This window comes from Epinephelus fuscoguttatus, linkage group LG16, assembly GCF_011397635.1.
Source record: "Epinephelus fuscoguttatus linkage group LG16, E.fuscoguttatus.final_Chr_v1".
NCBI lineage: Eukaryota > Metazoa > Chordata > Actinopteri > Perciformes > Serranidae > Epinephelus > Epinephelus fuscoguttatus.
In genome coordinates, this window is record NC_064767.1 from 41,068,706 (window position 1) to 41,085,492 (window position 16,787).

Below are 16,787 nucleotides of genomic sequence, written 5' to 3' on the forward strand. Positions count from 1 at the left end.
AAAAGGTGAAATAACTGAAAACATGTTTTATATTCTAGTTTCTTCAAAATAGCCACCCTTTGCTCTGATTACTGCTTTGCACACTCTTGGCATTCTCTCCATGAGCTTCAAGAGGTAGTCACCTGAAATGGTTTCCACTTCACAGGTGTGCCTTATCAGGGTTAATTAGTGGAATTTCTTGCTTTATCAATGGGGTTGGGACCATCAGTTGTGTTGTGCAGAAGTCAGGTTAATACACAGCCGACAGCCCTATTGGACAACTGTTAAAATTCATATTATGGCAAGAACCAATCAGCTAACTAAAGAAAAACGAGTGGCCATCATTACTTTAAGAAATGAAGGTCAGTCAGTCCGGAAAATTGCAAAAACTTTAAATGTGTCCCCAAGTGGAGTCGCAAAAACCATCAAGCACTACAACGAAACTGGCACACATGAGGACCGACCTAGGAAAGGAAGACCAAGAGTCACCTCTGCTTCTGAGGGTAAGTTCATCCGAGTCACCAGCCTCAGAAATGGCAAGTTAACAGCAGCTCAGATCAGAGACCAGATGAATGCCACACAGAGTTCTAGCAGCAGACCCATCTCTAGAACAACTGTGAAGAGGAGACTGCGCGAATCAGGCCTTCATGGTCAAATAGCTGCTAGGAAACCACTGCTAAGGAGAGGCAACAAGCAGAAGAGATTTGTTTGGGCCAAGAAACACAAGGAATGGACATTAGACCAGTGGAAATCTGTGCTTTGGTCTGATGAGTCCAAATTTGAGATCTTTGGTTCCAACCGCCGTGTCATTGTGAGACGCAGAAAAGGTGAACGGATGGATTCCACATGCCTGGTTCCCACTGTGAAGCATGGAGGAGGAGGTGTGATGGTGTGGGGGTGTTTTGCTGGTGACACTGTTGGGGATTTATTCAAAATTGAAGGCACACTGAACCAGCATGGCTACCACAGCATCCTGCAGCGACATGCCATCCCATCCGGTTTGCGTTTAGTTGGACGATCATTTATTTTTCAACAGGACAATGACCCCAAACACACCTCCAGGCTGTGTCAGGGCTATTTGACCAAGAAGGAGAGTGATGGAGTGCTGCGGCAGATGACCTGGCCTCCACAGTCACCGGACCTGAACCCAATCGAGATGGTTTGGGGTGAGCTGGACCGCAGAGTGAAGGCAAAGGGGCCAACAAGTGCTAAACACCTCTGGGAACTCCTTCAAGACTGTTGGAAAACCATTTCAGGTGATTACCTCTTGAAGCTCATCGAGAGAATGCCAAGAGTGTGCAAAGCAGTAATCAGAGCAAAGGGTGGCTATTTTGAAGAAACTAGAATATAAAACATGTTTTCAGTTATTTCACCTTTTTTTGTTAAGTACATAACTCCACGTGTTCATTCATAGTTTTGATGCCTTCAGTGAGAATCTACAATGTAAATAGTCATGAAAATAAAGAAAACGCATTGAATGAGAAGGTGTGTCCAAACTTTTGGCCTGTACTGTACATAAATGACTTTGTTAATTCCTCGTCCATACTACATAAAGTATTATTTGCCGATGATACAAACTTGTTTTTCTCCCACAAAAATCCAAATACGCTTGAACAAATCATAAATAGTGAGTTAGTGAAAATAGACACATGGTTTAAATGCAACAAACTCTCTCTGAACATCAATAAAACAAACTACATTGTGTTCCGCTCTCATAAAAAAAATGACATTAAACAAATTTTCCCAAAAATAAACGGACGAAACATTGAAAGAGTCAGCTCTACAAAATTCCTGGGGATCCACATTGATGAGTTCCTTAATTTTAAAAGACATATTGATGGTCTCACAACTAAACTGTCCAAATATGCTACTCTGTTCTTTAAGTTCCTTCCACTCTCTGCACTTCTCATTCTGTACAAATCTTTGTTTGCACCTCACTTACAATACTGCAATATCATATGGTGTAACACATTTCCAACTCATTTACAAAAGCTTGAGATACTCCAAAAAAAAGTCATACGTGCCTTAACATGGTCTGAGTTTAACGCTCCCACTAAAATGATTTTCCACCGCTACAATCTTCTGAGGCTTCGTGAGTACAACTACTTTCAGAATGCTTGTGTAATGTACCAGACTGACCACAAACTAAACCATAAACTATGTGACCTCATCCCAATCTGTGCTCCTAGGCACACCTACACCACCAGGAATAAAAATGTAATCACTGGAAAAAAACGAAGACTAAAATGTACTAGCTTCAGCATTGTGTGCAGAGGACCACAGATTTGGAATGAGCTTGATGAAATACTAAAAATGTCACATTCCATCTCCATCTTCAAGGCAAAACTAAAAATTCAACTCCTAGCAATGTATGTTTAATGTGCTGATTAATAATTGTATGAATCATCTTACTGCATCTATTAATTTCTCTTGGTTAACATTGCTACTGTACTTCGCATCAAACCCAATGTAACCATAATACTGAGACTGTCTATTGTTTATTGTGTGTCTATTATCTGTATGTTGTCCATATTATAAGGATATCTGGCCAATATCCTATATTCATGGAAAACAGGGCCCCCTATTAAAAGCTTTAAATAGCTTTTTTGGGGTGACCCTTTTCACACATCCGACTGTGTAAAAATACTTGTTGTATGCACCATGTATTGTATTGTACTTCCTGGATGATGTGTGAATAAAACTAAACTAAACACCTAAAAAGTAACTTGTTTTTAGGCAATTTTCACTTGTTTCAGGAAAATTCTCACTTGAAATAAGTAGAGAAAAAAATCTGTCAATGGAGCAAGTTTTTTTTTCTTTTTTTTTTTTTTTTTAAAGATATTTTTTTGGGCATTTTTTGCCTTTAATGGATAGGACAGTTAAGTGTGAAATGGAAAGAGAGAGAGAGGGGATGACATGCAGCAAAGGGCCACAGGCTGGACTTGAACCTGGGCCGCTGCAGCAACAGCCTTGTACATGGGGCGCCTGCTCTACCTCTAAGCCACCGACGCCCCAAGTTTTTTTTCTTATTGCAAGCAAAAAAAACCCCAACTTGCTCCATGGTGAAAATTTGCTTGAAACAAGTAGGCTGTTTTTTAAGTCTAAAGATATTTGTTTTGACTAGAAATGAGGCTAGTAAACACATTTTAGTAAACACATTTTATAGTGAGCAGCATACACATGTCCCCTACAAATCCCAACCGTGGTTACAAAGTTTGAATGAATGAGACGGACGCAAAGGAAACGGAGGCTGCGCACTGATCCTTTTGTCTCTGTCTGCAGGAAAGAATAAAAATCCCATTCATGATGGGGTCAAATGGATTATGTGCATAATTAACCACAAAACAAGCAAATACTTCATCTTAATGACATATAACACTCATTATGCTTCAGCTGAATCCTCTAAGCAAATGACCATGTTGAATTGAAATTAGTTTATCATGTTAAATGTCCGAAATTGTATGAAATTGCTCCAGTGCGTTAAACCAATCTTTGTGCAGAATCACACAGCCTGATATGCCCTGGCAAACACAGTGGAACTGCTGTACAGACCGTTGGTCTTTCTTATCCTAACCCTGGTTATTTTCTGAAAGCACAGCGCAAAGAAATGTCTTTTTTTTCTCCGCCGGTCTGCTGTCAGCAGGGGATTTCAGCACCACGGACGGCGCGCGTAAAAAAAGACTTGACAAGCGTCTCCTTTAAATGTGTTTGCTGCTAGCAAAATTATACATAATAAATGAAGACAGTGACATATTTTCAATAAAAAACAGTGAGTTGAACGTTCATTTCAAGCTTTTGTAGTACAACGAATTTCAGAATTGTGCGAGTGCGGCCGGAGAGCAGGCGGCAGTGTTTGATGCAGGAAACACGATATGGACTTGAAAATCAATTTCAGAGTTAGAGTCGTTCGGAACGGCGAGGTTTCGGAATGGAGGGCTGTCCCCCGTCAGGTTCATGCGGAAGTGACTCTGTGTGGTAGCGTTGACAGTTTTATTTCAGTCCATAACAGAAATCCCCGCCTCGTTTGAGCTTAAGGAATGATTTTGGAAAAGTAGCTTGTGTGGACGCTACTGCGCTAAGTGATCAATAAAAGAGCTTAACTACTGAGAAGTTACTTGTTTCAGAAAACAGCGACGCTACCACCAAGCTACTGAGAAATGTAGTTAAACTACAAACGTCGGCTACTGTAGTGACGCTACTGCCCAACACTGCCAAAAGGTCAAAGGTCATCTTCACTGTTAGATCCCAATTTTCAACACTTTTTTTTTTTTTTTTTTTTAACTTTTTATTTATCAACATGTAAATAGAACATGAGATCATCATGGGCGGTACAGTTAAAATCAAAGCTTTCTATTACACATACATACTGTACATACATATACATCATAGTCAAATGTCACACTTTTCAAGGCGCATATTCGATCCATTTTTCCCAGCGTTCCATACACTTCTCCAATTGGAGTCTTAAAATAAAAGTAAGTTTCTCCATACAGTAAATTTCATGAATGATCCCGTGCCACTGGATCAATGTTGGAGGATCTACTTGCATCCACCTTCTAGTTATGGCTTTCCTACTGCTAGCCAGAAGAATCTTCAACAAGTATCTGTCCTTATGCAAAACTGTTTTCGGAATTTTGCCGAGATATAAAACAACAAAAGAAAATTCTAAATCCACTCCTATAATTTTATTTATCTCGGTTAATATGTCCCTCCAAAATGGCTGGATTTTCGGACAGGACCAAAAAACATGAACATGGTTAGCCATAGGGGTTCCACATTGTCTCCAACAAAAGCCTCGGCTCTGTGTGCCTGTTCGTAGTGCTGTTATTTTAGGAGTTATAAAAAATCTCACTACATTCTTCCAGCCAAACTCTCGTAGAGATCTCAGTTTGTAGTGGTTGCTTGTGTCTCACATATTTCTATCCAGGTCTCTTCTGATATTTGTGTTTCTGACTCCTTCTCCCACTTCTGTTTAATGGAAAACGTAGAATGATTTTTAGAAGCTTGGATACTTCCGTATATTCTTGAGACCAACTTTTTATTATCTTTCTTTTCATAAGCCTCATGAAATATAGAGATTAAATTGTATTCCTTCTCCTCCTTGATTTGTAATTTTTTAATATAATAGTCTCTGACTTGCAGGTATCTATGGAAGTCCTGCTTCTCCAGTCCAAATGTGGCTGAAATAGACTCATAACTCTGAAATTTACTGTTTGAAATGAGGGAACAAAAGGATGTGATCCTCTCCTAACCCACTGTTTAAAGCCCCCGTCCAATCTAGCAGGTTCAAATTCTGGATCACATGCTATCCAATTCAAGACTCTTGCCTGTTTCTCTATTTGTAACTTCCTCAAAACCTTAAACCATAGTTTGAGAGTGAATACAGTCCATTGATTCAAACTGTTATAATATTTTTCTGCTTGGTTCTTATTTCCTATAATAGATTGAATTGGAATTTTTAACTGTGTAGTTTCCAAGCATTTCCATTTAGATTCACAATTTGGAGAGTACCAGTATACTAAGGGTTTCAACTGTGCAGCATAATAATAATCCTGTAAACATGGTAAAGCTCTCCCTCCCTTCTCTTTTTTTAGCTGCAGAATCTTGAACTGGACCCTAGGTCTTCTACTGCTCCAAATGAACCTCGAGATCCAGGCATTCCACTCATCAAATTGTTTTTGGGGCACCTCTAGTGGCAGAGACTGGAAAAGAAAAAGAAGCCGTGGCAACACATTCATTTTAATGATTTCTATTCTATTACTCATGTCCAGTGGGAGGAGTGTCCATCTAGAAATATCAGATTTGATCTCCTTATTAATGGAGCCGTAGTTACTTTCAAAAAGTTTTGACATATCTTTAGTAAGGTTTATTCCTAAATATTTTATTTTGGGCGAGTCCCATTTAAAATTGTATTTCCCTTTAATATCTGGGTGGGGAATATAGTTAAATGTGAGGGTTTGGGTTTTTTGGATATTAAGCTTATATCCAGAGTATAAATTATATTCTTTTAGCAGGGACATCAATTTTGGGATGCTTGAGTCTGGGCTTGTAATAAAAAGCAAAACATCATCCGCAAACATACAAATCTTATGTTCTTCTCCTCTAATCATAGTCCCCTTTATCCCAGAGTCCTCTCTAACTGCTTGAGCAAGGGGTTCAATAAATAATGCGAATAAGGTCGGACTCAGGGGACAGCCTTGGCGTGTCCCTCTTTCCAAATGAATAGTTTGCGACAGGTGTCCATTAACCCTGATCCTGGCTGTTGAAGAAAAGTATAATGCTCTAATACATTTAATAAAACCATCTTTGAAGCCGAATATGACTCACCACCTGTAGAGTTCTCCTTATATTATCCTGTGTCTGTCTGTTTAATACAAAACCTGCTTGGTCCAAATCTACCAGCTCCGGGACGATGGACTCCAGTCTCCTAGATAGGATTGAAGCAAATAATTTATAGTCTACATTTAAGACTGATATTGGTCTGTATGAGCTGCATTCATTTTTATCTTTCCCTTCTTTCGGGATGATAGAGATAACTGCTTCCTTCCATGATTGGGGGGCTTCTCCTGTTCTCAGTATATGGTTGAAACAGTTAAGCAGAACAGGTGTTATCTGTTGTTTAAATGTTTTATACCACTCAGACGGATAGCCATCCGAACCTGGAGCCTTATTAGCTTTCAATCTCGAAATGGCTTTGTTCAGTTCTTCTGCCGTTATCCCAGCCATAATTTCTTTATTTTGTTGTTCTCCTATAGATGGTAAATCTAGTGAACTTAGAAAAGTCTCTATTGTTGTAATATCTACCATGGTCGGTTGGTTATATAGTTCTTTATAATATAGTTCAAAAGCATGTTGAATGTCCTCTGATTCACTGCAAACTTTTTGTGTCTTGGGGTTTCTAATCTTATAAATCATATTTTTCACCCGTTGTTTTGAATCCTCCAGGAGAGTAGTTTCATTGCCCTATGCCCTGTCTCATAATACTTTTGTTTAGTGAATTTAAGTTGTTTTTCTATTTCTTCATCGTATATGCCATTTATATCCTGTTTAATTTTGTTTATTTGAATTAATATTTGTGGATCTCTTCGTTCCATGTGTCTAGTTTCTAATGACTTCATTTCCGCTTGTAGTTCTACAAGTCTTCTCTGTTTTTCCTTTTTACGAAAAGCTGTGAGGGCAATAATTTTGCCTCGAACAACTGCCTTTGCTGCGTCCCATAAAATACTTGGAGACACCTCCCCATTATCGTTATTTTGTAAATATGTTTTAAATTCCTGTTGAATCTGTTTCTGAACTGTTTTGTCATTTAAAATGCTCGTATTAAGTCTCCAAAGTGTATTTTTCCGTTGCTTAGTTAGGTGCAGGGTTAGGTACACCCCTGAATGATCAGATACATCCCTAATCCCAATTTTACAGTCCCTGACTCTGTGCCAATCTGACTTATACATAAACAGATAATCAATTCGTGAGTATACTGAGTGACATGGGGAATAATAGGTGAATTGTTTTTCTCCTGGATGAGACTCTCTCCACACGTCTATCAGACCCAACTCTGTAAGCATCCTCTGAACTAGGATGGCATTAGGACTTTTCTTTTGGCGCTGATTAGATGTATCTAATTTTGGTTGCAGTTGGACATTAAGATCACCACCACAAATTAGAATTCCTTGTGTTTCCAAAACTATCAATTCAAATAATTTTTTGAAGAATATTTTTTTGCTCCCAGGGGGGGCATACACATTAAGTAGAGTTACTTCTTCATTGTCTAATTTACCCTTTACTAAAACGAATCTCCCTTCCTTGTCTTTCACTTCTGAAATAAATTCAAAATTTACTGCATTAGGGATCAGTATAGCCACTCCCCTCCTGCGGGCTGATTTATGAGATGAGTAATAGGTATTTTGAAATCCAAGTTTTTTAAATTTTTCATGTTCTGAAGAGGACAAATGAGTCTCTTGCCAAAAAACTACCTGCAACTTTTCTCGTTTCATTTTAGCAATAATTTTACTCCTTTTGATCGGGTTATGCAGCCCATTGACAATTTTCAACACTTTTTGAGTCATTATTCAACATCATATCTCAGGAACAGAAGGGGAGACATTTGGCCAGATACTGAATTGGTGACATTAATTTTTAAAGTGTGCTGATTGTATAGATCTTCTGTGCTGTCGGGGGGAAGATGTGTGTGAAGCATCCATATTTTCACAAACATGGATGGAAACTTTAGGAGAAGCTTGACTGGTGCGCAGAGGCATACAACCGTGGGGAAGTAATTCTAGTTAGCTCCTATGCTAACAACAAGCCTGATTATGCTAGCAGTAGAGCCACTTGTAGCATGCTATGTCTTGCAGCAGTATAACAACACCCTAAATTCCAAAGATTGGTTTAACGCACTGGAGCAATTTCATACAATTTCGGACATTTAATGTGATAAACTAATTTCAATTCAACATGGTCATTTGCTTAGAGGATGAAGGAAAGTTGATTTAATGTAGAAGAACAGACTAACTCAATGTAGTTAATAATTTTATTTAAATTTAGGATGTTGTTTGAGGATATTTTATTTTGTTTTTTAAACATGATGACATCATAGAATATGATGACATTTGAAGCCTCACCTGAAAACCTCAATAGAAGCTTTGAATATAAGAACCATGGCATTCGGTCCAACCTCACTAGCAGCTGTTACACTTGATACTTATCTGAAGAAGCAATGTATAGAATTGTTTTGATTGGCTTAGTGATTGATAAGGCTTTATGACCTTATAAGTGCTTGTAAGGCTGTTGATTTCCTGCTTCTTCCTCCTTTGACAATCCAGTAACAATCCAGTGTTCTTGTAAATACAAATGCAAACTATATTCCATGAAGCCCTTTAGGAAATGCTCACCAGCAGTACCCACCACAGCCATCCTCCCAAGCATTTTAGAAAAGTTTTAATTTCTCTGGGGCTTTCAAATTGCCTGTTTAGGTTGCACAGAGGCATTGTTTCAAACATCTATAAAATACCGCTGTGGTTCAATGAAATGACCATATAGAGCTCCATAGCATTGTTTCATCCTAATTGCCCCCTTGTACAAGTGTCAAATTCATTCAGGAGAATACAGGGACAGAGGGCAGGAGAGAAGAATGAATGAAGCAAGGGTGGGGGCCGAGGGCTAAGGAGAGATGGCATTCATCAAACTTCTCCCGACAGATGGATAAGAATACTGTCGTGCAAGACTTTGTTCAGCAGATGAACAGCAGAATTCTCCCTGGATTTCATTTAGCCTTGCTGGTCTTGTTAAAGCATTGCCTCTCTCCTCAGCATTGCAACCAAGGACCCTGCCTCTTAATTTTAGCAGCTGAGGAGGTCCAGATCAATAACCATCAGTGTTTGGTTTTGGGCCGCTGCGTCGGTCAAACGGGGGGATTCATCCCTCCTTCAACTGCTGCTCTCCCTCTTTCTGCCTCTGTTGTACCTTTCTGGAAGGTGTCATTTTGTTTTGTCCATTTTCACCTAAAGCTTATCAACTGCGGGTCAGTGCCAGAGTTGAGATTTGTTTGCATATGCCACACACAGAGGTGTATACTGCAGGGATGTCTCAGAGCTGTAACACCTGGACAAGGTTGTTTCTTAACAGATTTCTTCTTTCCTCTGCTGCTATGTGCAAGGAGATGCATAGATTTTATATCTTCTAGAACCACTATTAAATATTTGTCCACAAATCATATATGCTTTCTCTGTGACTTGTTTATGCTTCTGTGCCGGCGATAGCCGTAGCCAGAGGCATTGTGTTTTGGGATGTCCTTCCATCCGTCTGTCCGCCTGTCCGTCTGTCCATCTGTTTGTCCCTTGTGAACGCAATACCTCAAGAACACCTTGAATATATTTCTTCAATTTTGCACAAATATTCTCTCAAGTATGAACTGATTCGATTTTGGGGGTCATAGGTCAAAGGTCAAGGTAGTTGTGGCCTCATCTGTCTCATTCCCATGAGTGTGATATCTCAAGAATGCTTGGAGGATTTATTTATTTATTTTTTTTAAATTTGGCACAAACGTTCACTTGGACTCAACAATGAACTGAATAGAATTTGGTAGTTAAAGGTTAATGGTCAAGGTCACTGTGACCTGGCACCATCTCATTCTTGTGAATCTTATATTTCAAGAACACTTTTAGAGAATGTCTTCAAATTTGGCACACACATCCAATTTGAGTCAAGGATGAGGCCCAATGACAAATTAGGTTTTTGAGTTGACCAAAAATTAAAGTAGGTTAAACATCAATGAATTCTCAAATGAATATCATATTAAACCTTTTTAAATAATACTTTGTAAATTTATGAAGTGACACAGTAACCAATATTTAGAGCTCAGAAAGTAAAACGCAATTACAGAATCTCATTTTAATGTGTTTGCTTTAGATGTGACCCTAATTATTCAAATTCCTTACCCAAATTGCAATGTTGCAATGTGATTTAAGCTGCAATGTCTGATGATCTGTTACAGTACTTAACATCATGCTATTATTGTTTTCTTAACTCTGTAAAATAAAGTTGTGTGTTTTAAGGGGGTAAAAATAAGTGTTATCCCGCTTGACTGAAATTGTTACTCGACACCTTTGTCAGTTTGTTTAACACAACTTAAACATAAGTGATGTTCATAAATAATCAACGTTTATGTCATGCAAAGGGAATCACACCGAAAACTGTTTTTCAACAAAATTAATTAGATTTCACTGTAATCCCCAAAAAAGTCATCCAGTGTTGTTTCTCTCTTGGATTTGGCAAGTAAGAAAATGTTTAACATTTCCCAATATATATATTTTTTGATCATTTATAAAAAAAAAATTTCTATTAAGAACATTTTTACACTTTTTTGGCCATTACTCAACGTCATATCTCAGGAACAAAAGGAGAGACATTTGGTCATACTGAATTTATGACTGTGCTGATTGTATAGATCACCTGTGCTGCCGGGGGGAAGCATCCATGTTTTCACAGACCTGAATGTAAACTGTAAGAGAAATTTGTCTGGGACTTGATTTTAATATACTGCAGAGTTTTCCAGGAAGCAAGGCATTTTAAATGTCAATATCGCACTCCATCACCTTCATTTAATTGTTGAAAGCCAAAATCATGATTGTGATTAATATTTAACTGTGCAGCACTACGTATAGTATAGTAACACTTTCGAATGTTTTAGTGCCATCTTGGCATGCTGAACTTCCATCTCAGACAGATACATTGCACTCAGCTGCACCACACCACAGACCAGGGACAGTTGTGAAGACGGCCTGTTTGTACAACTCTGAAGTCTGCTAAGAAAACCCTGCAAAGATTTTTGGAGCCTCCACATTAAAATATTTATATGTTTTGAATCTAGGTGGCCTGGTTGGATGTAGATATTGTTTGTTTCATTTCTTGATCCTCCCTGTGCAGTCTCTTTTTCTACTGTTGTCTGGACAATAAGGTGAATCTGCAGCTCAGATTCATCTCCTGCTGTTGCTTCCTGTGTTATAAGCCTTTTCTGCCTCAGTACCAATAGATGTGCATGTGTTAAAGATGGCTTCTGTTTTGTGGTGAGCTGCCTCATCCTGAGGTGCTCTCTTGGGGGCAAAGGTTCACCCCCGCTCTCCTCTCTCTTGTTGCTGGGGTCATTTGGAGAGGTAATCCACACATGGCTGGATACTCTCACTATAGCTCCAGCATGGTAAAGGTAGATAGGATTAGGCTCATGGTGAATCGTAATGGGCTCATTTCACAAACCTTTTTTTTTTTTTTTTTTTTTTTAACCAATTAAGCTGAACTTGAGTTGGACTTGTATGCGCTCTAATATCAGGTCTTGTACCCAGAACACCCAGCCCTTAGATGGCAATGTGAACGCCTGGGTGAGCCAGTGTAATCCTGTGTTTTTATTTATTTTTTTATTTTGGTCAATGTCAGCCAGAGGTTAACCTGGTGTTAGAATGATTGCCTCACCAAGGCTGCAGCTGTCATTATTTATTTCACTTCACTCCACAAGCCCCGGAGATTGAGTTGAAGTACAGAGCCTGTATTTAGACTTTATTTAAGAAGATTGGCGGTGGCCACCGACAGACCGCTCCAGTCAGCCCTGTGTTCACCGATGGCCAGCTGGATCAATACAACACAATTGAGTTTTCCAATCTGTGGTCTTTGGGAACGCAGCCACAGCACTTACAGGGTGATCGCCTCTGATGAAGTCTTCATCAGGATCTATTGACAGATTCATTTGAGCACCCTTCTTCCACCCTTACTACACTGTAAAATAATGGGACACAAAAACCGTCTTTAAAAAGTTTTCGGGCAGCTGATGGACAGGTTGAACCAACAGAGCAAGTTAACAAACCATTTCTATTTAGCTAAATTCACAAGTTTATGTTCCTCTTATTGCCTTCAAAGGGAAAAGTGTTTATTTTTGTGCAATTGTTGCTAAATTTACACTCTGCTTCAAAACTGCTTCAAGCTTTCACATTTAACAATAACCAAATAAAACATAAGATAAACAAATATTCAGTAAAGCAGTGAGCAAGAGTCTTCCTTTTAAAAGCAAAGCTTTTGAATGACCTGGCAGCCCATGAAGGAACTGTGTAAATTTCCAAATCATTTCATATTTAATTTCTAAACAAGCTGGGTGTTGGATTCCACTAACTAATGCACAGCGGTCACATGCACTTTTGGAAAATGGTTGGACACTTTCCTAAGCGCGTTTGATGTCCAGGTTGTTTTTTACTTGTCTTGAGTGGAGCTGCTCTTGAGAAAGCCGTAATCCTCTCGGTATTGCTGTGGCAAGCACTCCTCTGGCACATTTCACAGCGGCATGCGTGACTCCACTAATTTTCCCCCATTGTTGTTTTACCTGTTTTTTATTTTTGCTTCCCCCTCTTGACCCCCTTTCTGAATTCTCCAGAGAAAGAAAGAGACTTTTGAAGTCAGGGTTGGTTGGCCAAAAGTGATTGAAATGCCAGAGTGAAATGCCCAGTGAAGCTCCCTCTCTGGGAACTAATTACAGAGGAAGATCTGTTGCATCTTTAACTGCAGCTGGATTTAATCAGCTATAAGAATTACTTGGTGTGACTTACTGACATAAATACTTAGGGCTGGGTGATATGGCTGAAAATGTTACCACGATAAAAATTTGATATCATTTGATATCGATGATTATTTAAAAAAATTAAAATCATTATTTCTTTCAATTTAAGAGGTGTTTTTTTTCTCCTGAGTGAAAGTTGAAGATAACAGACATCTAGTTTAATTGTGGTTTAAACTATTATTTTTTTTGTCAGGACACTTGCCAAACAGAAGAACATTTCACAAATCTGAAGAAGATTGAAAACAATTCTAATCAAAATAATGTCAATAAATAACAATGGAAGGGACAATGGAAACAGAATAAATAGACAAAACAAAAATCTCAACTGTGGTCAGTATTTTCTGTACAAGTTTTAAACCCACAGTGTCATTTCTGCAGTTCTCAGTCAAAACAATAACAACAGACCGACCTTGATGACGTTCTGAAGTAGCATTGGGTCATGCATTGCCGTCGAAAATCTGTCATGACTGTGGCAGAAGTCATGTTTATTGACAAGGAAATTTATGAAAGTTTTATTCATGTCACATCACATTCAGTCATGTTATGTCATATGATTCTGATATAATAGCCAGTTAGTCAGTCATGCTAACATGCTAACTTGTCATTAGCATTAAATGAGTTTACTATACAGCTACTGTAGCTAACGTCATGTAGTAAATTCAGTCGTGAGGTAGCATAGCGCTGTTACCTGTGGTCAAAACAGTCATACTAAAAATAACTTTATGAGCGTGTTGAATTTTGTTGTAACGTTATGTTATCTTATGCATTAGTGTCCAGTCTTTTTGTTGTCTTCTTCTTCTTCTCTATTCCCCCCCAATCCTGACATCCCAAATAACTACAGACCCATCTCCAACCTCCCTTTTCTATCAAAACTTCTGGAACGTGCTGTTGCTTCACAACTCAAAGCCCACCTCTCTGCCAGTAACCTCTATGAATCATTCCAGTCCGGTTTCCTTTCCCACCACAGCACTGAATCAGCCCTCCTCAAAGTCACAAACGACCTTCTCCTCTCCTCTGATGCCGGCAGTCTCAACATACTCATGTTACTTGATCCGAGTGCAGCATTCGACACCATCAACCATTCCATCCCTCTCTCCCACCTTGAAACCACTCTTAACATCACCGGCACTGCTCTCTCCCGGCTCAATTCCTACCTCTCTGACAGACACCAGTTCATCAGCATAAACAACAGCAAATCCCCCACTGCTCCCCTCTGCCAAGGTGTTCCCCAAGGTTCAGTTCTCGGCCCCCTCCTCTTCATCCTGTATATTTTTCACCTTGGTAACACAATCCGCCGTCATGGACTTCAGTTTCACTGCTTTGCCGATGACATTCAGCTCCACATCTCCACCAAATCCATCACTCTTGCCACTCACTCTACCCTCACCAGCTGCATCACCGAAATAAAACTTAAATAAACTTAACTGTGACAAATCAGAAGTCATCATCATCGGCCCAAAATCTCTCATGAAATCCACCCAAAACTTCTCCCTCTCCATCGATGGCTCCTCCGCCAGGCTGTTGTGGCTGTGTATGGTTCTTCAACTGATGCTCCTGTTTGTTAATTGAATAAATTGTTAAATTGACAATATGCCTTGTTTCTTCAGACTTCAATCATCCAATCCACCAAACAAGAGTCAACAGCAAAAAAAAGCTGCTTGGCATCGGCAGAGAAGATTTGGCAAGTTTTTCATTGGCGCAACCCACATACTCAGCTCTGCTGCTCATCCCACAAATGCATGTTCCTTACAAATGTGGCACCATTTAAAAGGGAAATAAACTGGCTTTCTAATGATATAAGATTTATTGCCAAGAAGCATTGTTACAACAAAGAGATAATCTACCAAACACAAATTCCCTTACTTTTTGTGCTTAGTTTATAAATACTTCTCTTGTTTGTGTGTGTTCCCCAGAGAACTGTTCAGGACAAAAGTGTTTTAAATGGTGTATTTGGTAATCTCATGATTTTCATGACTGACTGTTGTGTGTGTTTTTCTTCTTTTTCAGAGCTGTCAGATGTTGAACCCAATGTTTTTCTTCGGCCCTTCCTAGAAGTTGTCCGCTCTGAGGACACCACTGGACCAATAACAGGCCTTGCCCTTACTTCCGTCAACAAGTTCCTTTCCTTTGGCATTATAGGTAAGAATTCTTAAAAAACAATCAAACACATTGTTAATTTTAAGTTGTGTATGTTTTCAAAAACTCATGGCCCTGCAACTTTTTTACTGGTGAACTTGATGAACTGTTTGCGGAGTTTTGACAATCATCTTTAAAGATATGTACCTACAGTACCAGTCAAAAGCTTGAGACACTTGCCAAACGTGAAAATGAACATGGTTCAGGTCCAGGAAGTTGATCGCTATTTCTGTTCACTCTAATCTGTGAAGCGTTAATGTCTTGGTAACATGGAAAAAAAGTCTTTAAAAAGTATGAACACCCCACAGCCAGTGATGTTATTCCCATAAAAGAAGTGCAAGTGGACGATCATACAGATGCACCTGCAGAACCAACATGAGCTGGGCCCATTTTTTAACCACATGAGTCTGCTGCTACTCTGTGAAATTTGTTGGTACAGAGACACAGAAAGAGCCCCTCAATGTCACACATGATCATTGAAAAGAATAACTGTCCTTTAATTAATGATAGGGGATGTTTAAGATAATCTTTTTTTCCCCAAGTGGTTTTTATTGAGCCAAAGATGAAGTTTCATATATCATGTTGTAGTTTTAGCTCTCATTTCATTTTACAGAAAACGGTTTTGAAATGATAAACTCACAGATGATGGAGGACATGAACAAAAACATGAAAACAACACAAAACATACAGTACAGGCCAAAAGTTTGGACACACCTTCTCATTCAATGCGTTTTCTTTATTTTCATGACTATTTACATTGTAGATTCTCACTGAAGGCATCAAAACTATGAATGAACACATGTGGAGTTATGTACTTAACAAAAAAAGGTGAAATAACTGAAAACATGTTTTATATTCTAGTTTCTTCAAAATAGCCACCCTTTGCTCTGATTACTGCTTTGCACACTCTTGGCATTCTCTCGATGAGCTTCAAGAGGTAGTCACCTGAAATGGTTTTCCAACAGTCTTGAAGGAGTTCCCAGAGGTGTTTAGCACTTGTTAGCCCCTTTGCCTTCACTCTGCGGTCCAGCTCACCCCAAACCATCTCGATTGGGTTCAGGTCCGGTGACTGTGGAGGCCAGGTCATCTGCCGCAGCACTCTATCACTCTCCTTCTTGGTCAGATAGCCCTGACACAGCCTGGAGGTGTGTTTGGGGTCATTGTCCTGTTGAAAAATAAATGATCGTCCAACTAAACGCAAACCGGATGGGATGGCATGTCGCTGCAGGATGCTGTGGTAGCCATGCTGGTTCAGTGTGCCTTCAATTTTGAATAAATCCCCAACAGTGTCACCAGCAAAACACCCCCACACCATCACACCTCCTCCTCCATGCTTCACAGTGGGAAGCAGGCATGTGAAATCCATCTGTTCACCTTTTCTGCGTCTCACAAAGACACAGCAGTTGGAACCAAAGATCTCAAATTTGGACTCATCAGACCAAAGCACAGATTTCCACTGGTCTAATGTCCATTCCTTGTGTTTCTTGGCCCAAACAAATCTCTTCTGCTTGTTGCCTCTCCTTAGCAGTGGTTTCCTAGCAGCTATTTGACCATGAAGGCCTGATTCGCGCAGTCTCCT

General features: G+C 39.3%; 1 protein-coding gene across 2 annotated transcripts in view; it reads left to right on the forward strand.

The window, feature by feature from the left end:
* The window catches only part of gbf1 (golgi brefeldin A resistant guanine nucleotide exchange factor 1), a 239,332-nt gene that overhangs the window by 96,501 nt on the left and 126,044 nt on the right, over window positions 1-16,787 (forward strand). For both annotated transcript variants that reach the window (XM_049601155.1, XM_049601154.1), the window contains exon 4: window positions 15,080-15,211. In XM_049601155.1, the coding sequence (XP_049457112.1) occupies window positions 15,080-15,211 (132 nt within the window). The remainder of the gene's footprint in view (window positions 1-15,079; window positions 15,212-16,787) is intronic.